Source organism: Cervus elaphus, chromosome 20 (assembly GCF_910594005.1).
Source record: "Cervus elaphus chromosome 20, mCerEla1.1, whole genome shotgun sequence".
Lineage (NCBI taxonomy): Eukaryota > Metazoa > Chordata > Mammalia > Artiodactyla > Cervidae > Cervus > Cervus elaphus.
Window position 1 is genome coordinate 72,289,839 of NC_057834.1, and position 24,233 is coordinate 72,314,071.

At 45.2% G+C, this 24,233-nt stretch overlaps 1 protein-coding gene across 1 annotated transcript in view; it reads left to right on the forward strand.

Moving 5' to 3' along the window:
• ABCA4 (ATP binding cassette subfamily A member 4) overlaps positions 1–24,233 on the forward strand; it is a 150,722-nt gene that overhangs the window by 86,631 nt on the left and 39,858 nt on the right. Inside the window, exons 17-26 of the mRNA XM_043878203.1 lie at positions 278–343; positions 3,630–3,719; positions 5,730–5,904; positions 12,707–12,838; positions 13,796–13,935; positions 14,423–14,560; positions 15,518–15,711; positions 16,791–16,875; positions 20,261–20,466; positions 20,834–20,882. Coding sequence (XP_043734138.1) covers positions 278–343; positions 3,630–3,719; positions 5,730–5,904; positions 12,707–12,838; positions 13,796–13,935; positions 14,423–14,560; positions 15,518–15,711; positions 16,791–16,875; positions 20,261–20,466; positions 20,834–20,882 — 1,275 coding nt within the window. The remainder of the gene's footprint in view (positions 1–277; positions 344–3,629; positions 3,720–5,729; positions 5,905–12,706; positions 12,839–13,795; positions 13,936–14,422; positions 14,561–15,517; positions 15,712–16,790; positions 16,876–20,260; positions 20,467–20,833; positions 20,883–24,233) is intronic.

The window sequence follows — 24,233 nt, forward strand, 5'->3', positions numbered from 1 at the left end:
TCTTTAATTAAATGGTTTCTTGGAAAACTCATGTTAGCTAAGATCATCAGTCTTAGTGTTGCTGATTTCACCCCTGAAACATGACCTTTTGAATTGAAGCATATTAGAAGTAGTAGTAGTCTTAGAGGAAGCATGCGGATAGCCATGTAATGCTTATGAACTATAAATATATATAGTTACAACCTGAGGTTCAGGTAGATAAATTCTAGATCTTATAGAACAATGGTAAGATTGAACTGCTTAGACTTTTTCTCTTTATTTGCCTATCTATCTTTAGGGGACTATGGAACCCCACTTCCTTGGTACTTCCTTCTACAAGAGTCTTACTGGCTAGGTGGTGAAGGTGAGTTGTTTAAATTTTTTTTTTAATTAAGAAAGAAAAACAAATGTTTGAAATTAACTCCTTTGGTTCTGTATGAGATATGTGTGCATTGTAGAGGTGGTTCTTACATGAAGTGTGAGATTCCTGATTAGTTAGCTGTCTGCTGCGGGCTCTGTTCCTTGGTGCATCATTATGGCCTCTGGGAACCCCTATTTTGTGAGTGACTGGACCAGGGAGATGGCTGAGCATTGATAAGCCTTTGCATCCTGGTTGTGCCCAGTGGATTAAAGTACACGCTTAAAAGAAAGCCAGACCACTTGAGGGTGCAAACGAGGTTTGCAACTTCTCAATTTAAAGCAAACAGATCTAGAGAATCTGGAAATGAAAGTTGTGGTATATATACACAATGAAATATTACTCAGCTATTAAAAAGAACACATTTGAGTCAGTTTTTTCTAATGAGGTGGATGAAACAGGAGCCTATTATACAGAGTGAAGTAAGTCAGAAAGAAAAACACCAATACAGTATATTAATGCATATATATGGGATTTAGAAAGATGGTAACGACAACCTTATGTACAAGACAGCAAAACAGACACAGATATAAAGAACAGACATTTGGACTCTGTGGGAGAAGGCGAGGGTGGGATGATTTGAGAGAATAGCACTGAAGCATGTGTATTACCATATGTGAAACAGATAACCAGTTCAAGTTCAATGCATGAAACAGGGCAGTCAAAGCCGGTACACTAGGACAACCCAGAGGGATGGGGTGGCGAAGGGGTAGGAGGGGGGTTCAGGACCAGGGAACACATGTACACCTGTGGCTGATTCAGATCAATGTACGGCAAAAACCACCACAATATTGTAATGTAATTAACCTCCAATTAAAATAAATAAATTAATTTAAAAAAATAAAGCAGACAGATCTAGAAAATCACAAAGGAATCCATCTTCTGCTGTGTCCCCTCGTGTGTTTTTTTATTCCTCTCCACTTTTTCAAATATAAATAAATTTATTTTCCCAAAGCAATAAGTTTATTTTCCTGGCATCCAGAGGCTGGGGCAGACTCCCAGATTCCCTTAGTGTTGGTCTTTCTTGTGATTGGGAAAGAGGGTTAAAAGGACATTTGCCCAGAATGCATCATAGGTAAAATTTACCTTTCTTCCTGAACAGGACAGAAGCCCAGGGAGAGTTCTAGAAGTAGGGGGTAGAGAGGGGAGCTGTGGACTATAGACTCCTGTGAGGGATGAGGAGATAGAGAAATTCCAGAGCTGAGAGTGGGTGCACCCCTGGAGCTAGGAGTCTCTGGAAGCAAAGGAGATGCTTTCCAATCTATTTGTTCTTTACCTACTTGCTCTTTACTTTGTATTACTGGGCCTGGGCCAGGATTTAGCCTTTAAGTGCTAAGATAGATGTTTGTTTTCTCTAGGGGATTAGTCTAGGACCTTTAAAAGGTTTGCAGTGGGGGTTGCCTTTTTTTTAATGATTCAAACAAACAACGTTTCAACAGCTCAGTGTTTTCCCCCCCTCCATTATGTTGCCTTGTCTGGCTTTCTTGTCTATCTAGTAAACTTCTAAATTTCTACTATAATAGAGTTATAACCTATCATAAATGGGAATTTTCAACACAGAAGTCTGTTCATGAAATGTTTCTAATTTCAGTGAGTATCAGGACTTTGTGGGCTGGTTTTTCCCTCTATAATCTCAACAGATAGGCTGCCTCTAAAAAGGAAAATCTTAAGACAAATGTGCTCCTTCAAAAATGAGTCACATGTATTTTTGCCAACAGAAGCTAAATATTTTTCACCTGTCTCACAGGCTAGACTGAAATAGATTCCTAAATTTCTCTAAAATTAGAAAAGAGCTGAGTTTTTCCACCTAATCCCCTCCTTTCACAGATGAAAACATGGAGCCCAAGAGACATCTAATGTCTAACCCAGTTCCTGTTGGCCATTTTGGACAAAATCTGGAATTGGGACATGCATTTCCTGGCAAGGAACTCAATCCGGTGACTAGGAGAATATTTTCTCCTGCTATTTTATTATTATACATTTAATGCAGTATGATGGCTAGTAAAGTGATCAAAGGGATTGTGGGCAATAGATTTAAAAGTCCTTCAGAAAACAGAAGTACCAGAGGGGGCCGGTCCCTGACCAGGGCCCAGTATGTGTCACTCCACCACACAGCCTGCGATCTACAGACAGCAGTGTGGACAGAAGAGGCCTTGGCTGACTGCAGCATTAGAACATTCACCCTGCTCATGTATGTGCACTTGTAGCCAGAGCCTTTAGATGCTTGGCAACAATGGTTTCCTCCTGCCTCTGCTTTCTTCTCTGTCTGGCTTGTTTTTCTGCTTCTCTTCCCCTTTCAGGATGTTGTGATGTCCTTTTTTTTTTCAGTTAATGAATTTATTTTTTGTATTGGAGAATAGTTGTTCTACAGTGTTGTGTTCGTTTCTAAGTACAGCAAAGCAAGTCTGCCACATGTATATATATCCCTTCTTCCTTGGATTTCCTTCCCGTTTAAATTACCACAGAGCATTGAGTAGAGTTCCCTGTGCTATATAATCTGTTCTCATCATTAGTTATCTATTTGTCCTTTGAAACCAAATGTAAAGTTTACAAAAAGTGCCTCTGTGAGGGCTAGGGGTATGGGTGTTGTGTGTGTCAGAGTATGTGTGAGTGTGAGAATATGTGTGTGAGTGTTTACACCACAATTTGTGCAAGCCTGTACAACAGCCAGGCTCAACCCTGGTGTTAATCCCCAAATACTTGAATGCCCACAAAAGTATAGATAGATTTCTCAGGTAAACAATGTCTCAGTCTGCCTGCCCATCATATCAGCTTGAATGGAATTTTACTGAAGATTCACCATGATTTTGACATGTTTTGGATTGGAGTGAAAAGTACAGTTAGTGAGCTGAAAAAAATTAACCCATTTTAAAGTCAATCCTGATTTTAATTTTTTTTTTTTAATCACAATTTCTGACATTGTGGGCTCCACCTGAGGATAAGTGAAACTCCTAGTACAAAAGTCCCTCTGTGCTCACCAGCGGTTGCCAAATCAGACCTCTGGGAGGCAACCCCTCTCCCCAGAACCTGTTGGAACTTCACAGCCCCACAGGTCAGAGGTTGGCAGAGCCCTCCTCGTGGCTGGTCCTGGCAATGTCCACCTGACCTTCTGAGGGAACTGTGCTTTCCAGCTATGGTAGGAGACTCTGATCCCCTCTTCTTCTCTTGTTTCCTGTCTTTCCTGATTCTCAGCCTTTACCAGGAGAGTAACAGTGGCTTCTGGTTTGTGCAGGGTGTTCAACCAGAGAAGAAAGAGCCTGGGAAAAGACAGAACCCATAACAGAGGAAATGGAGGACCCAGAACACCCAGAAGGGATAAATGGTAAAAAAAAAAAAAAAAAAAAAAAAAAAAACAACCCTCAATAAAGAATGCAGAACAGAGGCAAGAGAAGGTTCAGAATACTGCAAAGGGCAAGAGCAGAACAGCTCATGAGTGGGGTGAAATGGAACTCAGGAAGCTGACTGTCTCTCTTGACAGGGGTTAAACCTGATACCTTCTCTAGGGTCCAGCTGCCCATGTGTGGAATGAATGGTCCAGCCAGACATTAACACATATTTCCTGGAGAAAGCAAATCCCAAGTATATGGTGTGTTTGTGCCCTTGTTAGGCAAACCCCCAGTGATTTGCACAAATGTGCTGACTTCCGAGGATTTAGCAAGAACAATAACTTGGGTCACTGGAACTTCAAGCGGATATGAGCTATAAGGAAAGACAAAAATAAATGCTCCTGTGCACAGGGGGAAAGAGTCTAGAGGAGCTGACTACACTTCATCTGTGATTTACAAATCTAGAGGTCCATTCATTCAAGCCATCAAAAGCCTTTCCTGACCCTGGAAGTTACTTAATAATTCCTCAATTCATACACCAAGTTTGCAAATGTTCTCTTGGCCTTTACCTCCCTTACCTTCCCTCTTGAACCAGTTCTGTCCCGGTTCCCCCACCTGCACCATGTTCTTCATTCCTTAAGCACAGGGATTTCTCTAGAATTTCTCTGTGGATTCAATGCTCTGCTGTTGTCACCCTGGGTGCAGAGAGGCAGCATGGCCTCTGGACCTCACCTGATGTTTTGGGAGAAGGTCCAGCCTCCGTGTGTCTGACCCACACCAGGTGCCATTTCACAAAGCTGAGGTTGGAAACCTGTGGCTCCTGCAGTTTCCAGTCAGCAGAACCTTTGGGAAGACCCTCCTCCCAGAGTGAAATTCCAAGGCCAAAATCAGGGGGTGGGGGTCCAGTCCCACCTCAATTGTCAGCAAGGCCAGAGGAGGCACAGAGAGAAGAAGCATTGGGATTTCCCACTCCCCCCCTTTCTTTGGCAGGGGAGTAAGTGCTCAGAATTACAATATTAGGGTGACAAATTAAGTAACACATATAAATGAAAAGTGTTAGTCACTCCGTCATGTCTGACTCTTTGTGACCCCATGGACTATAGCCCATCAGGCTCCTCTGCTGATGGAATTTTCCAGTCAAGAATACTGGAGTGGGTAGCCATTCCCTTCTCCAGGGGATGTTCCCAACCCAGGGATGCAACCCAGGTCTCCTGCATTGCAGGCAGATTCTTTACCATCTGAGCCACCAGGGAAGCCCCATCACTGTATTGTATGAACTAAAGCAGAGAGAGACTCGAAGCCAGGGAAAAGTGGACACCAAGTGGACCTCATACCGGAGGGGGATATGGAGTTTAAAAGTGGAGGGACAGAGTTTGAGGGGCAGTGGTGAGAAAGAGGGGACCGTCCTACCCTAATTGGAGAAACGAGCTCTGAAAAGTCAGCTTTAGTAGAGTTGACTCAAAGATGTGAGCCAAGGCGACTAGGAGAATGGACATAAGATAGTCTGAAGGAAAACACTGTTTGGGAAAGAGAATGAGGAGCCTGAGTTTTTCCAAGAAGTTCCTGAGGAAATCCCATGCAGACTCTCAGAAATGAGGGCCTGGGACTAAAGGCTGAACTTAGGGCTAACTCTCCATATAGACAATGAGCACATCTGCATTCAAATCCCAGCTCTGCCACTCATAAACCATGTGACCTTGATTGGACTCTTGATATCTCTGTGTCTTAGGTTTCCTCATCTGTAGAAATGGCACGGTAATATCTGTTCTCCTAAGACTGTTTTAAGGGTGAAATGAGGAAATCCATACAAAGCACTTGAAACAATGCCTGGCACAGAGTAACAGCTCAACAAATGTTAGACACTATTATTACCATTATTATTCTGTAGTCACTGTTATAAAGTTATAGTTAAAGCCATAAGTACAAAAGACAATGGTCTCAACAAGGAACCTTGGGTTGTGTGTACATGAAGGCATTGTGACATCATGTTCATTTTTTCCAACAAGACTGCTTCTTTGAACGTGAGCTTCCAGGCTTGGTTCCCGGAGTATGTGTGAAGAATCTAGTGAAGATATTTGAGCCCTATGGCAGGCCAGCCGTGGACCGTCTGAACATAACCTTCTACGAAAGTCAGATTACCGCATTCCTCGGTCACAATGGAGCAGGGAAAACCACTACCTTGTAAGTCTTTGGTCATTTTCTGGGTCTCTTCTTCCTCTGTTAGCTTCAGTCTATTCTTTCTCACTCCAGGGCTTCCCTGGTGGCTCAGGTAAAGAGGCTGCCTGCAGTGTGGGAGACCCGGGTTCAAGCCCTGGGTCGGGAAGATCTCCTGAAGAAGAAAATGGCAGCCCTCTCCAATATTCCTGCCTGGAGAATCCCATGGACAGAGGAGCCTGGCAGGCTATAGTCCACGGGTTTGCAAAGAGTCGGACATGATTAAGCAACTTCTCATTCTTTCCCACAGAAGTTTAGTGAGAAAAATGTGTTCTATATAAGTGTGTCCCAGAAAAGTGTAAAGTATACTGCAGTTTTCAAAGCTTGCTCACATTTATCATTTTATTAGATCATGAAGTTGGAGAGAGGTGGAGTAGTAAGTTCATTGCCCCCTTGGTGCCAAGGAAGGGGACATCCAGAAAGCCGAAGCGACTTTCCAAGGAAACCAAGTTGTGGAGATTCCATGTGTGCAAGAACCAGATCGTCTCTTGTCTTTGATGCTGTGAGCTGGTCCCCCTATCCCCAACATCCCCAGCATTTCTATCATGATGGTGGTGATAAAGTCATGACCACTACCATCACATGCCCTCCATCTTGCATGCTAAGTCATTTTGGTTCAATTCAGTCACTTAGTCGAGTCTGACTCTTTGCAACCCCATGGACTGCAGGACACCAGGCTTCCCTGTCCATCACCAACTCCCGGAGCTTGCTCAAACTCACATCCATCGAGTTGATGATGCCATCCAACCATCTCATCCTCTGTTGTCCCCTTCTCCTCGTGCCTTCAATCTTTCCCAGCACAGGGTCTTTTCCAATGAGTCAGTTCTTTGCATCAGGTGGCCAAAGTATCAGAGTTTCATCTTCAGCATCAGGTGTTCCAATGAATATTCAGGACTGATTTCCCTTTAGGATGAATTGGTTGGATCTCCTTGCAGTTCAAGGGACTCTCAAGAGTCTTCTCCAACACCACAGTTCAAAAGCATCAATTCTTCAGTTCTCAACTTTCTTTATAGTCCAACTTTCACATCCATACATGACTACTGGAAAAACCACAGCTTTGACTAGACAGACCTTAGTTGGCAGAGTAATATGCTTTTTAATATGCTGTCTAGATTGTTCATAACTTTTCTTCCAAGGAGCAAGCATCTTTCAATTTCATGGTAGCAGTCACCATCTGCAGTGATTTTGGAACCCAGAAAAATAAATCCTCTCACTGTTTCCTTTTTTCCCCATCTATTTGCCATGAGGTGATGGGACCAGATGCCATGATCTTAGTTTTCTGAATGTTGAGCTTTAAGCCAACTTTTTCACTCTCCTCTTTCACTTTCATCAAGAGGCTCTTTAGTTCTTCTTCGCTTTCTGCCATAAGGGTGGTGTCATCTGCATATCTGAGGTTACTGATATTTCTCCCAGCAATCTTGATTCCAGCTTGTGCTTCATCCAGTCTGGCATTTCACATGATGTACCCTGCATATGTTAAATAAGCAGGGTGACAATATACAGCCTTGACATACTCCTTCTCCTATTTGGTACCAGTCTGTTGTTCCATGTCCAGTTCTGTTACCTCTTGACCTGCATACAGATTTCTCAGGAGGCAGGTCAGGTGGTCTGGTATTCCCATCTCTTTAAGAATTTCCCACAGTTTGTTGTAATCCACACAGTCGAAGGCTTTGGCATAGTCAATAAAGCAGAAATAGATGTTTTTCTGGAACTCTCTTGCTTTTTTGATGATCCAGTGAATGTTGGCTGTTGGTCTCTGGTTCCTCTGCCTTTTCTAAATCTAGTTTGAACATCTGGAAGACTAGCTTGGAGAATTTTGAGCGTAACTTTAGTAGTGTGTGAGATGAGTGCAATTGTGCAGTAGGTTGAACATTCTTTGGCTTTGTCTTTCTTTGGGATTGGAATGAAAACTGACCTTTTCCAGTCCTGTGGCCACTGCTGAGTTTTCCATATTTGCTATCACATTGAGTGCAGCACTTTCACAGCATCATCTTTTAGGATTTAAAATAGCTCAACTGGAATTACATCACCTCCACTAGCTTTGTTTGTAGTGATGCTTCCTAAGGCTCACTTGACTTTGCATTCCAGTGATCACACCATTGTGTTTATCTGGATCATGAAGATCTTTTTTGTATAGTTCTTCTGTGTATTCTTGCCACCTCTTCTTAATATCTTCTGCTTCTGTTAGGCCCCTACGATTTCTGTCCTTTATTGTGCCCATCTTTGCATGAAGTGTTCCCTTGGTATCTAATTTTCTTGAGGAGATCTCTAGTCTTTCCCATTCTATTGTTTCCCTCTATTTCTTTGCACTGATCCCTGAGGAAGGCTCTTTGCTATTCTTTGGAACTCTGCATTCAAATGTGTATATCTTTCCTTTTCTCCTTTGCCTTTAGTTTCTGTTTTCTTCTCAGCTATTTGTTAGGCCTCCTCAGGCAACCATTTTGCCTTTTTCCATTTCTTTTTCTTGGGGATGGTCTTGATCACTGCCTCCTGTACACTGTCACAAACCTCTACCCATAGTTCTTCAGACACTGTGTCTATCAGATCTAATCCCTTGAATCTACTTGTTACTTCCACTGTATAATCATAAGGGATTTGATTTAGATCATACATGAATGGTCTAGTGGTTTTCCCTACTTTCTTCAGTTTAAGTCTGAATTTGGCAATAAGGAGTTCATGATCTGAGCCACAGTCAGCTCCCGGTCTTGTTTTTGCTGACTGTATAGAGCTTCTCCATCTTTGGCTGCAAAGAATATAATCAATCTGATTTCACTGTTGACCATCTGGTGATGTCCATGTGTAGAGCCTCCTCTTGTGTTGTTGGAAGAAGGTGTTTGCTATGACCAGTGTGTTCTCTTGGCAAAACTCTCTTAGACTTTGACCTGCTTCATTTTGTACTCCAAGGCCAAATTTGCCTGTTACTCCAGGTATTTCTTGACTTCCTACTTTTGCATTCCAGTCCCCTATAATAAAAAAGGACATCTTTTGTGGTGTTAGTTCTAGAAGATCTTGTAGGTCTTCATAGAACCGTTCAACTTCAGCTTCTTCGGGATTGCTGGTTGGGGCACAGACTTGGATTACTCTGATATTGAATGGTTTGCCTTAGAAAGGAACAGAGATCATTCTGTCATTTTTGAGATTGCATCCAAGTACTGCATTTCAGACTCTTTTGTTGACTATGATGGCTACTCCATTTCTTCTAAGGGATTCCTGCCCCACAGTAGAAGATATAATGGTCACCTGAGTTAAATTCACCCATTCCAGTCCATTTTAGTTCACTGATTCCTAAAATGTCAGTGTTCACTCTTGCCATCTCCTGTTTGACCACTTCCAATTTGCCTTGATTCATGGACCTAACATTCTAGGTTCCTATGCAGTATTGCTCTTTACAGCATTGTACTTTACTTCCATCACCAGTCACATCCACAACTGGGTGTTGTTTTTGTTTAGGCTCCATCTCTTCATTCTTTCTGGAGTTATTTCTCCACTGATCTCCCATAGCATACTGGGCACCTACCGACCTGGGGAGTTCATCTTTCAGTGTCCTATCTTTTTGCCTTTTCATGCTGTTCATGGGGTTCTCAAGGCAGGAATACTGAAGTGGTTTGCCGTTCCCTTCTCCAGTGGACCATGTTTTGTCAGAACTCTCCACCACGCCCCGTCCACCTTCGGTGGCCCTACATGGCATTGCTTATAGTTGCATTGAGTTAGACAAGACGGTGGTCCATGTGATCAGTTTGGCTTGTTTTCTGTGATTGTGGTTTTCATTCTGTCTTCCCTCTGATGAATAAGGATAAGAGGCTTATGGAAGTTTCCTGATGGGAGCGACTGACTGAGGGGGAAACTGGGTCTTGTTCTGATGGGCAGGGCCATGCTCAGTAAATCTTTAATCCAATTGTCTGTTGAGGGCTATGTTCCCTCCCTGTTGTTTCACCTGAGGCCAAACTATGGTGGAGGTAATGAAGATAATGGAAACCTTCTTCGAAAGGTCCCATACAAGGTCTCAGTGCCCCCAACCCTGCAGCAGGCCACTGTTGACCCACGCCTCTGCTGGAGACTCCCAGACACTCACGGGCAAGTCTGGGTCAGTCTCTTGTGTGGTCACTGCTCCTTTCTCCTGGGTCCTGGTGCACATAAGGTTCTGTTTGTGCCCTCTAAGTGTCTGTTTCCCCAGTCCTGTGTAAGTTCTGGGGGCTCTATGGCAGGGTTAATGGCAACCTCCTCCAAGAGGGTTTATGCCATACCCAACTCTGCTGCACCCAGAGCCCCTGCCCCCTGCGGCAGGCCACTGCTCACCTGTACCTTTGCAGGAGACACTCAAACACAGTTCTGGCTCAGTCTCTGTGGGGTCTCTGGGACCTAGTGCACATAAGGGTTTTTTGAGCCCTCTGAGCATCTCTGGCCAGTAAGGGGTTTGATTCTAAGCGTGATTTCACCCCTCCTGCCATCTTACTGGTGCTGCTCCTTTGCCCTTGGACGTGGGGTATCTTTTTTTGGTGGGATCCAACATTCTCCAGTCGACAGTTGTTCAGCAGCGAGTTGTAGTTTTGGAGTTCTCGCAGGAGGAGATGAGCGCACATCCTTCTACTCTGCCATCTTACACTGCCAGATTTTTCTCTATCCCTCATTAAGAAATATCCCTCATGGTTTCTCAGTGACTCTTCTGAGAAAAATATTCCCCAGTCCCATTAGAGGCTAAGTTACAGCATCAACTTCTCCACACAGGGATAATGTGCCCGTCCATGTGCAAACCAAGGCAATGATGGAGCGGATTCCTTACATCTGGTTTCCATGGTCTTCTGATAGATGGCTACCCTCTGAATGCCTTAGTCGTTTCAGTTGTGTCCAAGTCTGTGTGACCCTATGGAATGTAGCCTCCTAGGCTCTTTGCCCATGGGATTCTCCAGGCAAGAATACTGGAATGGGTTGCCATGCTCTTCTCTAGGGGATCTTCCAACCCAGGGGTCAAACCCACATCTGTTAAGTCTCCTGCATTGGCAGGCAGGTTCTTAACCACTTGCATTACCTGAGAAGCCTGTAGAGTACTACTTACTTTCAAAGAGCATTCCTTTTCCTACCTATGAGGGTTGGTGGTAGCTCTGGAGAAAAGGATACATAAAGAATGCTCACTTACAGCCAGAGATCCCTCTGCAACTCAGTCATCACAGCTCCTGGTGCTGTAGTGAAAGTGTTAGTTGCTTGGTCATGTCCGACTCATTGCAACCCCATGGACTATAGCCCACCAGGCCCATCTGTCCATGGGCTTCTCCAGGTAAGAATACTGGAGTAGGTAGTCATTCCAGTCTCCAGGGGATCTTCCTGACCAAGGGGCTCGAACCCCGGTCTCCCACACGACAGGAAGATTGTTTACTGTCTGAGCCACCAGGAAGCCCATCGCTCCAGGGGCTCAGTTAAAGGTATTCAGCACATGGGCCCATGTTTTGTCTGATGTCACCATCACAAAGGGCAGGGTCTTGGTGAGAAGCCCAAGCATTAGCACGTGTTTGTTAATTAACTGATTGAACCCATTCCTGGGAATTATCACCACAATTTTGGATCCAAAATAATAAAAAGGGGAGCAACTGAAAACCCAGTTCAGGGAAGATGAAGGCTCTTCATGGAGGCCTCAGCTCAGGACACTCCCCTGACTTTTCTAAGGGACCCAGGCACCATCTGCAGTAAAGAGAACATGGCCAACTATAGTTCCCCAAGGAAGAGCAGGGGCGGCCCTTTCAAGGGGCAGGGAACCCATGTGAATGCACTCATCAAGTCCTTCGGCTTTTTGCTGAGCCCCAGGAAGGAACAGCCGTGTACACCCTGCATTGGAATGTTCTCTGAGGGCGGGTTCAGTGCCAGTGGAATGTGGGGCTGGTGCCATTCCACTTGGTTCTGTTTCCCTCTAGTGGTTGATCAACAGACAAGTTCAGAGAGTCTGAGATTGTATCTGACTCAGGGACAAAGCTGGGAGGAGCGGCACTGACCCATCTTATTTCTCTCCGTGTTAACTAATATGGTCAGAGGACCCCGAACACAACCATATTACTTCATGCATGAGAAACGCAGCATCACCTGGGGGCTGGAACACAATGCTTAATAAAAGTAGTATAACTTTTTTGACTCTTCCTTTATGCTAGCACTGTTCTAAGCGTTTTAGAGGCAATAATTGTATTTAATCCTCACAAAATACCCCATGAAGTGAGAGTCATCATTTCCCATTTTACAAAAATAAGTTAACGGTGCTGATGGGCTTGTTCTTAATTTGGATCCAAAATTGTTGTGAGAATTCCCAGGCCTGAGTTCAATCAACTAATTAACAAATACTTGTTGAATGCTTGGGCTTCTCACCAAGACTTTGCACTTTGTGATGGTGATATCAGGCAAAACTCAACCCATGTGCTGAATACCTTTAACTGAGCCTCCACAGCGCCAGGAGCTGTGATGGCTGAGTCAGGGAGGGATCTCTGGCTGTAAGCGCGCATTCTGCAGCTGGAAATCCCAGAGGCCCATCGGCACCTGCCTGTGAGTACTGGGATGTAAGAGAAGCCCAGAAGGAAGGCAGATGTACTCATCCTCCTGGGGGTCTTGAGTACACACTGGTGCTAAGCCCTATCTGGGAAACTGTTGGTTCCTGCCGCTAGTGATGGTTTGGGTTTAACTGAAAGGCACAGGTAGAATTACTGAGAGTCCTCATTGACCTTGGGATGGAGGCTGCTGTCCTAAGGTGTTCCTAAAGGCCAGGCTCTCAGCCACTGACTCCTGCTTTTGGCAGATCCATCGTGACCGGTCTGTTGCCACCGACATCCGGGACTGTGCTTGTTGGGGGAAAGGACATTGAAACCAACCTGGATGCTATCCGGCAGAGCCTTGGCATGTGTCCACAGCACAACATCCTGTTCCACCAGTAAGCAGAACAGGAACCGAGACCCTCCCGGTGCCCTAACCTCACCCTGCCCTCCCCTAACATGTTCTCTAGAGCGCAGCTGAGGGATGCTGGCTCTGGGGCCAGAGGCCATACTCTTCAGTGGCTTCCCCCACAGTTGGGGTCCTCTGTCCTGTTGGCACTGAGAAGGGCCCTCAGAACATGAGACTGTGCCTCTCCTGCTCAGTGCTGAGGTCTTCCTGCTCAGGAGGCCGGCGCTGCCTTCTCTCTGTCAGGGTGGCTGGTCCTGGGGCCCCTTGCTTAGAACTTGCCCAGAAGTCTGGTCGTTCTCAGGGACCATGAGGGGACCATGAGGGGACACACAGAGGGGACCATGGCTCCTGTTTTCCTCTTCAGCCGGCATTAAAAGCTGACTTTTGAGGAAGCTTTTCAGTTGTTTTTTTTCCCAAACTTTTCTTATATAAAAAATTATATGTAGTCATTGAATAAAGGAAGGAGAGATCACAGGAAGGAAGGCAATATAGATTGAAACTAAAAATCACCTGTAATTTTACCACCCATAGGAAACCACTGTTAACACTTTGATATATAATTTTTCAAACCTTTCTCTTATGCATCTATAGCTATACATATATTTGAAATTATAAAAGAATAAAACTCTGCTTACCATTTAGTAACCTGCTATTTTAATGCTTTTTTAAACCTAAGATATCATGATCATTTTTTCATGCTGTTATGTATTCTTCTATAAAATAATTTTTAATGTATAGGTACTATTCCATTGTATAATGTGCTATTTAAGCTGTCAGATATTTTGGTAGGATCAGTATCTTGTCTCATTTTTCTGTTATGAACACCACCACGATGAGCACTGTGACTGCTAAATCTCTGTGCTCATCTTTAATTATCTCTATGAGGTAAATTGTTACAAGTGGAAATGCTGAGTGCATTGTGTTTCTCACTGCGCCATCCCCATAGCCTCACTGTGGCTGAACACATCCTGTTCTACGCACAGCTGAAAGGGAGGTCCTGGGACGAGGCCCAGCTAGAGATGGAAGCCATGCTGGAGGACACAGGCCTCCACCACAAGAGGAACGAAGAGGCCCAGGATCTATCAGGTGCTTGGTATCGGAAAAAGGGCTTCAGATGGCCAATCCATGGTTTCCCAGTGCACGGGGCCTTGTATATGTGTGTGTGTGTGTGTGTGCGCGTGTGCGCACGTATATTCTTAGACTTGTAACAGGAGAGCTCCTAAGGGTTGGAATAATCTATAAAGTTATTCTGAGCATGTAAGAGAAACCAACCTCTGGATTACTTTCTACATAGAACACTATCTTGCAGCAGCCGGGGCTGCATGTGCCCTGAGGTTTATGTGTTTGAACTAAAAATGTGGGAACAGTCTTCACATGGTCTGATCCTGGGAGGCAGGGATTTTCTGTTCTGCATCATAAGGCCTGAACCACTAGTGTTCTGAACACTGTGGACATCTAAGGAGGCAGCTTGAAGCTGCTGCTGGATCTAAGGTACCTTCCTTATGTGGTCAGCCCTGGGCCCTTCCTTCACATCGTCCACAGCTCCCGTGACCCCGCCACCTTGTCCGTCTAGGTGGCGTGCAGAGGAAGCTGTCCGTGGCCATTGCCTTCGTGGGAGATGCCAAGGTGGTGGTTCTGGATGAGCCCACCTCTGGGGTGGACCCCTACTCACGTCGCTCAATCTGGGACCTGCTCCTGAAGTATCGCTCAGGTAATGGCCACTGCACATCACGTGCTCTCGCTGAGGCTGAATGTGTGCGCTCCACTCTCTTACACCTGGCATCTTGCAACTCAGTGTAGTAACAGCCACTACTACACTCAGATGTGGCATTATCACTGGCTTGGGGAGTCTAAGTTCCAGGTGAAGCCTCCTGAGATTTTTTTTACCCCAAATATAAGCAGGGAATTACTGATGAAGCAGCCTACTTCCCAAAATGCTCTAGAAAGTTCTCTCAACCCAAAACCCTTCTGCCTGGAACAATGGGAGCAGCTCTAAGTAAAATTCCCCCTTGACAAAGGGACCCGAATTATCTACAAAAACCACCCTGTGAGGGTGATGAGCCTATATTCAGTGCTGTGGATGGAAATATCTCAAAATGGGACGGTCCCTCCTCTGTCATGGCACCTGAAACCAGATGCACAGACCCAGACAAGACAGCAAGCAGAGGCGTCGTAAAAGTAACGGTGTGGTTTAAGCCTGTGGTGTATTTGCCTTCCTGGAATCCTCAATACCATTTTATTTTAAGGACATCTCATATCTAGTAGGAAAGAGTGTAAGTGTGAGTGTGTGTGTGTATGTGTGTGTGTCTGTGTGTGTGTTCTTTGCGGAGATGAAAAATGTAGCACTTAATGATCCAGAGAATATACTATAAACTCAATAGATACTCACTGACAGTGGTAAATATGTCCCATACATAGTGGTTTATTCACATCAGGTCCTATGCTAAGGAAGAAATACTCTATAAAATAGTGCTTTAAAATATCAGGATGCTATAAAATCGTAGCTATTGTTATTTTTTATTCTAATATTCCAGACTGTATTGCAGAATACTTCTTTTTATTTATTAACTCCCAGTTTTGTAACCCATGGAATATGGAGTTTGCTATACACCTTCTCCCATCCATACCCAGGCCTGCCTGATAATTCCCCTGACCCCTGACCTTGCAGGCAGAACCATCATCATGTCCACTCACCACATGGACGAGGCTGACATCCTTGGGGACCGCATTGCCATCATATCCCAAGGACGGCTTTACTGCTCTGGAACCCCACTGTTTCTGAAGAACTGCTTTGGCACAGGCTTCTACTTAACCTTGGTGCGCAAGATGAAGACCATTCAGAGCCAAGGAAGAGGCTGTGAGGTTTGTGTCTGTCCAGGGAAAGAGCCTGTCCTGGGTGAGAAAGAACGTCATTCCAGACACTTCTACCCAAATCAGACTCTAGTCAGCAGAACTGACCTCTTTGTTTCTGGAACCATTTGTAGATTTTGATAAAAGAACATTCTGAACTCTCCTACAGAAATGCTTTAACCAACTAGCTTAAAGGACCTGAAATTATTACAGGCCAGAATCCTAAACTACACATGTGGTTTCGTGCAACATAGAAGGAAGGGAATGACTTATTCTGCAGGGTTACACTGTTTAAAAGACAGTGGTTATTCAAGCTTCCTTTTTTCATTCAAACATTTATGTTCGCTAATTAAACCCAAATTTCATTGGCAAATGAAAGCTAAGAAAAAACTTCCCTGGTAACTGTAACCTGAGAATGGTGATGCGAAAAAATGCCAACCAGCAGAAACCACCTCAGCATGTCAAGAATCCCAGGTTCAAGTGTGGGCTTCAAGGTGAACAGACTGTGTCGCCTTAAGCAGATTCCTTAATTCCTCATTGTTGTTGGGTTTTTTCCACATAGAAAGTGAAGCTGATAATTGCCCACTCTGTTTCCCGGGGATGTGGTAAAGATAAATGAGATAAAGTATGATAAATGTGCTTTGGGCTCCTAAAAAGGCGCTGCTCACCTTCCAGTTGTCCTGTCATGCTGGTTTTATTGTATTATAGCATTATTTACACCTTCAGCCCTGTAGTTTAGGTGTCTGGCTGCTTCTGGGTTTTCCAGTCCTGGGTAGATTTCCACAGCCCAGTGTGCATCCCTGGAGAGGGAGAAGCAGAAAGTCTTGCATGGGCTGACCTACAGCTGTCACATAAGTGATGACAAGCCAAAGGAATCCTTCAGTGTTGTCTCCGTGCCCGATTCACACACTCTCAGAACAAAATCAGACAGCCACACCCTCAGAATGCTCAGATGAAGTAATAGATTAAAACAGTGAAGAGGAATGTGCTGACCACACAAGATGTGAGAAACGCAGCGTGGCGGTGACAGCAGTGGGCATGGGGGACGTCAGGGGGGTGCTGTAGAAATGACTGACGTCCGTCTGTTGCAGGGGGCCTGCAGCTGTGCGTCTAAGGGCTTCTCCATCAGGTGTCCAGCCTGTGCTGAGGCGGTAACTCCAGAACAAGTCTTGGACGGTAAGGACTCAAGCAGGCGGTACCTTGGTCCTGGTCTGGCAATCATCTCCGGGTATTGTTGGTGTGTCCAGCTGTCGAGCATTTCAATGGGAGCAAAGAGAACAGTCTGTGTGCTTCTCAGGCTCACGGTCATGCAGTTGCTCATCTTCTTTGAGTTTTTGTCTCCTCCTCCATTCCCAAAGAAAGTTGAAGTCTTGGGCTTACAGGCCCTCTCCCTTTAATGAGGAACCCAGTCTTTGTTTACTCCTCGCCCTTGCCCATACTAAGCCTGCATTTCTGGGGTCCGCCTGCCTGGATCCAAGCCACTTTCCTCAGTATCTGGAGAGGAGGTCTTCCAAAGGTGCCAGCTGGAGCCCTGTGAGCCTCGGCGATGCACAGCCCTCACAGTGAACTTCCCCAGAGAGTCGGGTTACATGGTGTAGATGCCAAATCTGTGGGTTAAGGCATAGCCCTGTTACACTCCCAGATTTTCTCTCAGTTTCCTAATTTTGAGTGCTTCTTCCTTGGATTAGATACAGTGTGTTAAACCTTATAAGGGGCACCTCCACCTCCAGAAAGATGCAAAACAGAGACTCTCACTGTGGAAGCACTCGTGATGTAGGACCTGACTTCCTGGCCCCAGAGTGCTTGTCAATAGCTCTTTCTATTCTCCAAGCTCTTTCTGTTCTCTGCTAATGCCTGCCTCTCATCCTTCCCTGGTTGGGGTGGGGGGTGGGGGGTGCTGGGTGGGAGAGAAGGGAGGGGGAGGGGGTTGTCCTCACAATTGGAACACCATATTCCCCATATTCCTAAGTAGGAACAAAACTAAACCTATGTGCTGGTCCAAGTTAATGAAGGGGAAAGTATTTGCTTATTAAAGAAAAGACAAAGTTTCCTAAGCACAGATATTTTTCTAACTAAAATCTGAAACAAGAAAACAAGGCAGTATTTATGCACTATGCTTAAAAGCTGAGGGAAAATGCCCAGAGTTGCATCATATTTACTCTCTCACCCTCTCTTGCGCTGACAGAACCTGTGGTGAACACGAACATATCTTCTGAGAACATTTCTGTGTCTTTTTCCTAGTCTGCCTGGCTGTAGGCCCCTCCCTGCTTTCCAAACAATTTTTTTGAAATGAATATGTTTAATTACTGGGGCTTCCCAGGTGGCTCTAGGGGTAAAGAACCTGCCTGCCAAAGCAGGAAACATAAGAGGCATGGGTTGGATCCCTCGATTGGGAAGATCCTCTGGAGGAGGGCATGGCAACCCACTCAAGTATTCTTGCCTGGAGAATCCCATGAACAGAGGAGCCTTGCAGGCTATAGTCCATGGGGTTGCAAAGAGTCAGACACAACTGAAGTGAAACACACACACCCCCCAAAGTCAATATGGAAACAGAGCCTGCAGGGTGGGGTAAATTTTTTAACTATTACTTTATTTCTAAATAAAGGTTTATTTTCTTTGAATAGAAGAGGGATGCTGTGAATAGTGGGAAGGAAGCACAGTAAGTTGTTGTGCCCCAAATAAGAGAAGGAAGATCATTTCAATTCCCATTAGCTCCTTGGGAGGCTTTCCACTCATACAGACTCGCAAACCACACAAACTGGCAGACCCCCTTGCCAGACGCTGAAAGCCCTGCCGCCCTGAAGGACCACTTCTGGAAAGGCTGACACACACATCTAAGACACAATTCCTGGGAATCCAGCAGCTTCAGGTTCGATTTCCTTCCTCAGAGAACAATGAACGTGACCCCCAGAGAGCGGTTAGGGCAGAGCTGCTTCCTCCCACAAGGAGCCCTCCAGCCCCTGCATGAAGTCATCTGGAACTGTAGACAATTGAGTCTCATTTACATGTTTGACATAAAACAAGCCTTCCAGTCCAGCTAGGCAGAAGGATTTGGGTTGAAAGCCACGAAATCCCTCCACATGAGTCATTTCTGAAACAGAGGAAGAAGAGAACTCACTGGGTGATCCTGACTCTGAGAGGGTTGCTTGCAAAACACAGAAGAGCTAGGCTCTGGGTGGCCAGAATCCCTTACCCTTTGACCTGCTTCTCAGAACAGTATGCTAGGGAACTGTCTCTTTAAATGCATGCTTTAAATGTTTTAATTAGATTTTTAACAAGTTTTTTTATTTGTTTATTTTAATTTGGGGCCGTCCCCTGCAGCATGTGGGATATTACTCCATGACCAGGATTCAAACCTGTGCCCCCTGCATTGGAAGGCAGAGTCTTAACTACTGGACTGTTGGGGAAACCCCTAGAGTTTTAATTTTAAAGTAACATATGCTCATGCATAAAATTCAATTCTGATTGCATGAGTATGTCAGGTAAATACCTGGTACTGGATACTTCCCTTTACCCCATGCTGTGCTTCCTGCACTCCATCCCCTGGTCCTTCTCCACAGCTTCTCAATCTCCTTCTGCATTTCCTGTGAGCTGGGATTTTTTATTTGAGAAGGCAGATGCAATCAAGGGAAGTGGTGCAGTCCTCCAAAAAGTTAGGCCAGGCCTGGGTGTGTGATGTAGGAAGTGGGGTTCTCATCTAGCTTGGTCACCAGGTCCGGGTTTACTTCTTGGTCAAGTCCCATATACCTCGGGGCTTCCCAGGTGGCGCTAGTGGTAAAGAATCTGCCTGCCAGTGCAGGAGACATAAGAGAAGTGAGTTCAGTCCCTGACGCGGGAGGATCCCCTGGAAGAGGGCGTGGCAACACAGTTGCCTGGAGAATCCCATGGACAGAGGAGCCTGTCAGGCCACAGTCCTTAGGGTCGCAAAGAGTCAGACACTACTGAAGCAACTTTACGCACACACACACACACACACCCCTTTGGCCAGACCAGAAAAATGAAAGCAATTTTGACTGAGGTTTGTGGTGATTAAGAATGAGCAACACTGATGACAAGAGCTTTCTTACTTGAGATGATGTTCATGATAAGAAGAGCAGCTATCACTCATCTATGGGCCAGACACAGCATTCTGAGTGGTTTCTGTAAATTAACTCATCCAAGCCTCACACATAACAATAATATGGGTACCACTATTTTTCTCTTATGCAGATGAAGAAACTATGGTATGACCTGCCTGATGTTCCATGGCTAGTAAAGAACAGAACATTTGATCAAACAAGGGAGAAAACTGGCACAGGAATGTTATGCGAGCTCCCCAAGGTTACACAGCTGATTTGGGGGGAGTTGGCTTCCATCTCCACCTCCCTTTCGGTGCCTGTCACAGGGTCAACTAAGTTAAAAATAGACATGATGGAGCATTATTCCTCCACAAGAGTCACTACTGATGAAGGAGATGGGCCTTCCTCAAACGCAAAACAGAAGAAAGTAGGGGACCTGGGTAAGCTCCCTGTCTTCCAGCTTCTGGAAAACAGAATTGATGTCAGCCTTTTTCTTGTCTTAGGGGATGTGAATGAACTGACGGATATGGTTTGCCACCACGTTCCAGAGGCGAAGCTGGTGGAATGCATTGGTCAAGAACTTATCTTCCTTCTTCCAAATAAGAATTTCAAACAAAGAGCATATGCTAGCCTTTTCAGAGAGCTGGAGGAGACGCTGGCTGACCTGGGACTCAGCAGTTTTGGAATTTCTGACACTCCCCTGGAAGAGGTGAGGCAGAGACTCCCGCTGGTTTCTGTCAGGCATCAGAGAAGTAGCTCCTTGCCAAAGTCTAACACAAAAGTCTAGAAGGGAAATTTTGTGAAAGCAAAAAGCCATAATTCCTTGCCCAAGCATAGCAGCTGTCTTCACTTTTGGCTTATTTCCTCCTGCCTTCATCCATACTCACGCATATTTTACATAGCTATGGTCACCATGTGCACACACTTCTATATTTACAGAAGAATATGTTTTTAGATAAAGAGTCATAATATATTCTCTTCCCATTATGAAGCAATACCCAACAGAACTGAGCTTGGGTTAGGTTTTTTGGAGACTGGGAATGCCTAAACCAAATTCTCTTTTTCCTTCTGGACAGATTTTCCTGAAGGTCACAGAGGATTTGGATTCAGGACATCTGTTTGCTGGTATGGTGCCCCCAAGTGTGTAGTTTGTCCCCTCACCAAACCCTCATGCTCTATCTTGAAAGCTAAGGAAAAACTCATGAAACAACAGAGTAGACAAACACTCCTCCATCCTATTTATCTGACCCCCAAATAACAGGCCTTTTGAGTTCTTGCTTTTATGACACAGGAAAGGGAAGTGGAATTGGATCCAGGTGGGAAGATGCTAGATGAATCAGGAGTCTTAAGAAGGTCAGGCTGGGAGCTCTACCACCTCCAAGCTTCTCATCCCACTTCCTGGTCTCCTGTTCCTTCCACATCACCATCCTCATCTTCTCCTCTTCTCTCTACCAGGCCTCTGATCCACTCCTGCCTGCAAGAGTGACAGCTCACAGAGTTCTTAGAGATCATGGGGACAATAAATACAATCCAGATGCCAGCTAGGACACCCTGGCCTCTGTGGGATGGAGATAAAATGGTTCTGAGCCCTGATTTAGTGCCCCGAGGAATTTTGAAACTGGGGGGACCATAAATGTTGTGGGTTTTGGGGGTTTCTCTTCCATATGTGTGAGCCTGGACACCAGTTATCCCCTTCCACAATTTCTACTAAATCTCAGAGCCACAAAAAGCACTCATGACTTACGTGGTCTTTACTGTGGAGGATGGAGAATGGGGGATGGACATGCAGGAGGCCTTACCTGCCACAACACAGGCCACTTCTGATAGAAAAACAGGCATCCGCCCACTCTGATAAAATCCTCTCCCTGGCTTCTCTCTTCTTGTTCCATTTCCCTCTCCCTGGCCATGGGTGGAGCTCTGAAGCAATTCACCTTTGCTGACTTGGGCACCTGCCACTGGTTACCTCTTCCTCCCCAGTGTGACATACCACAGGATCTTCCTGTTCAAAGATTGTTTCCTCTCTGTTTCTGGTGCCTGCTCTTAAGTCATGGTTTTCATCTTGCTTTGTAAGTGATCCCAGCTATGTCTAGAACTATCAATGGTCCAATATATCAGCCCACATGTGTGCCAGGATCCAGGTAGGTTGTGTGGTGGCCATCCGGGCAGCGTGGGGAGTAAAGAGCAGTGCTCTGGAGGGAGCGAGAGCAGCTCACCACAGGGCCCAGGTCTTCTTTCCAGCTTTTCAGACACAGGAATTAAATTCCCTCCACTCACCCAAGGGCAAAAACTTCCATTAACCAAGACCAGAATGAAAACATGATAATTTATATTAGAAGCTATGATGAACTCAAGGATTGGGGCCTTTAATCTGCACAGAATGCTTCTGCTTAATAATTAGGTCCTCTTAGAAGAATAAATTATGCATCAGAAGAGTGGTCATTCTGGATATAGTAATAGATTAGGATGTTCCAAAGAGACAGACGGGGGTAGGAGTTGAGTGTAGCCTCTACAGTGAAGCAGGCCAAACACCAAACCTGAATTCTATAATTTGTTGACTGAGTGGCTTTGAGTAGATGCATGTGTGCTAAGTTGCTTCAGTCACATCTGACTCTTTACGATGCTATGGACTATAACCTGCTAGTCTACTCTGTCCATGGGATTCTCCAGGCAAGAATACCAGAGAAGGGTTGACATGCCCTCCTCCAGGGGATCTTCCCAACCTAGGTAGGGATCTAAGCCGCATCTCTTATGTCTCCTACATTGGCAGACGGGTTCTTTACCACTGGTGCCACCTGGGAAGCCCCTTTGGATAGATACTTAGCCTCTTTTTTTGTTTATGAACACTCTTAAGATTCATTCCCTTAATAACATATAGCTGTGTTAATTAAATTTATCATGCTGTACATTATATCCCTAGTACTTATTAATATTTAGTTTCTTTGTACCTCAGTTTCCTCATATGCCAAATGGGGATGATAATAATATCTACCTTTGAAGGCTGTTGTTATTCACTCGCTCAGTCGTGTCCAACTCTTTGTGACCCCATGGACTGCAGCACGCCAGGCCTCCCTGTCCTTCGCCATCTCCTGGAGCTTGCTCAAACTCATGTCCATTGAGTCAGTGATGCCATCCAACCATCTCATCCTCTGTCATCCCCTTCTCCTCCTGCCTTCAATCTTTCCCAGCATCGGGGTCTTTTCTAACAAGTTGGCTCTTCACATCAGGTGGTCAAAGTATTGGAGCTTCAGCTTTAGCATCAGTCCTTCCAATGAATATTCAGGACTAATTTCCTTTAGGATGGACTGGTTGGATCTCCTTGCAGTCCAAAGGACTCTCAAGAGTCTCTCCAACACCACAGTTCAAAAGCATCAATTCTTCAGCACTCAGCCTTCTTTATGGTCCAACTCTCACATCCATACATGACTACTGGAAAAACCATAGCTTTGACTAGACGGACCTTTGTTGGCAAAGTGATGTCTCTGCTTTTTAATACACTGTCTAGCTTTGTCATAGCTAGGTTATTGAGAGAATTAAATGAGTTAAAACATGCCAAGTCTTAACACAGTATGCAATTTCTGGTAACGATTCAGCAATACCCTCATCTCAGCATTTACAAATATCTCTTACCTCAATCTCAGCCATAACTTATACTTTACAGAAAACTAAATACCCATTGTTTTATTTGATTGTCACTATAACCTTATGAGGCTGGTAGGGCAGGGATTGGCCCCATCTGGGGAAAGGAAAGTAAAAGTGTTAGTCACTCAGTTGTGTCTATCTCTTTGCAACTCCATGGACTGTGGCCAACCAGGTTCCTCTGTCCACGGGATTCTCCAGGCAAGAACATCTGGGGAAATAGCGCTTATAAATTGGATGACTTGCCTTAAAGTCATACAGGCTTCTGAGTCTTATTCCTTGGTCTCAGTTCTCAAATCTAGGGCCCTCGATTACACACTCCTACTGTCTCCCATTTTTCAGATTGCTAATTGCATTTGTTTGAAAGGGCTCTGTTTTAGCGCATGGCGTTTTCCTGATCTTGTCTTCAGAGTCTGAAGGAGTCTGTGGCCATCCATGGAGTCATTGCATGGTACCAAGAGGCTCCAGGCCATTTCTGAAGGATGTCTCATTACCAGTGGCCTCTAGAGGGTAGCAGAGAGCCAGGGACAAACAGGCCTGAAGCCCTCAACTCTGATCTGAGCAGTGGACTCCAGCCTGGGTGGGGTTTCAGGGAGAGAGCAAAGCTCAGAGGATAGACATGAAGACAGGCAGCAGAGGAGGGCTGCTGCCCTCCTACCAGAGGGAGGGCCAGCCACAGCAAAGACATCAAATCTGAGTCCAGATAAGGAGAAAGGAGGCAGAACTGGGACACTGATGCTGAGTGGTCAATGATGAGCCTACAGATGTTCACCCTCTGAGTAGTGAGCCTGGTACGCTGCAGGTGCCTGTGAACATTAGCTGAAAGAATGGCTCAGCTGA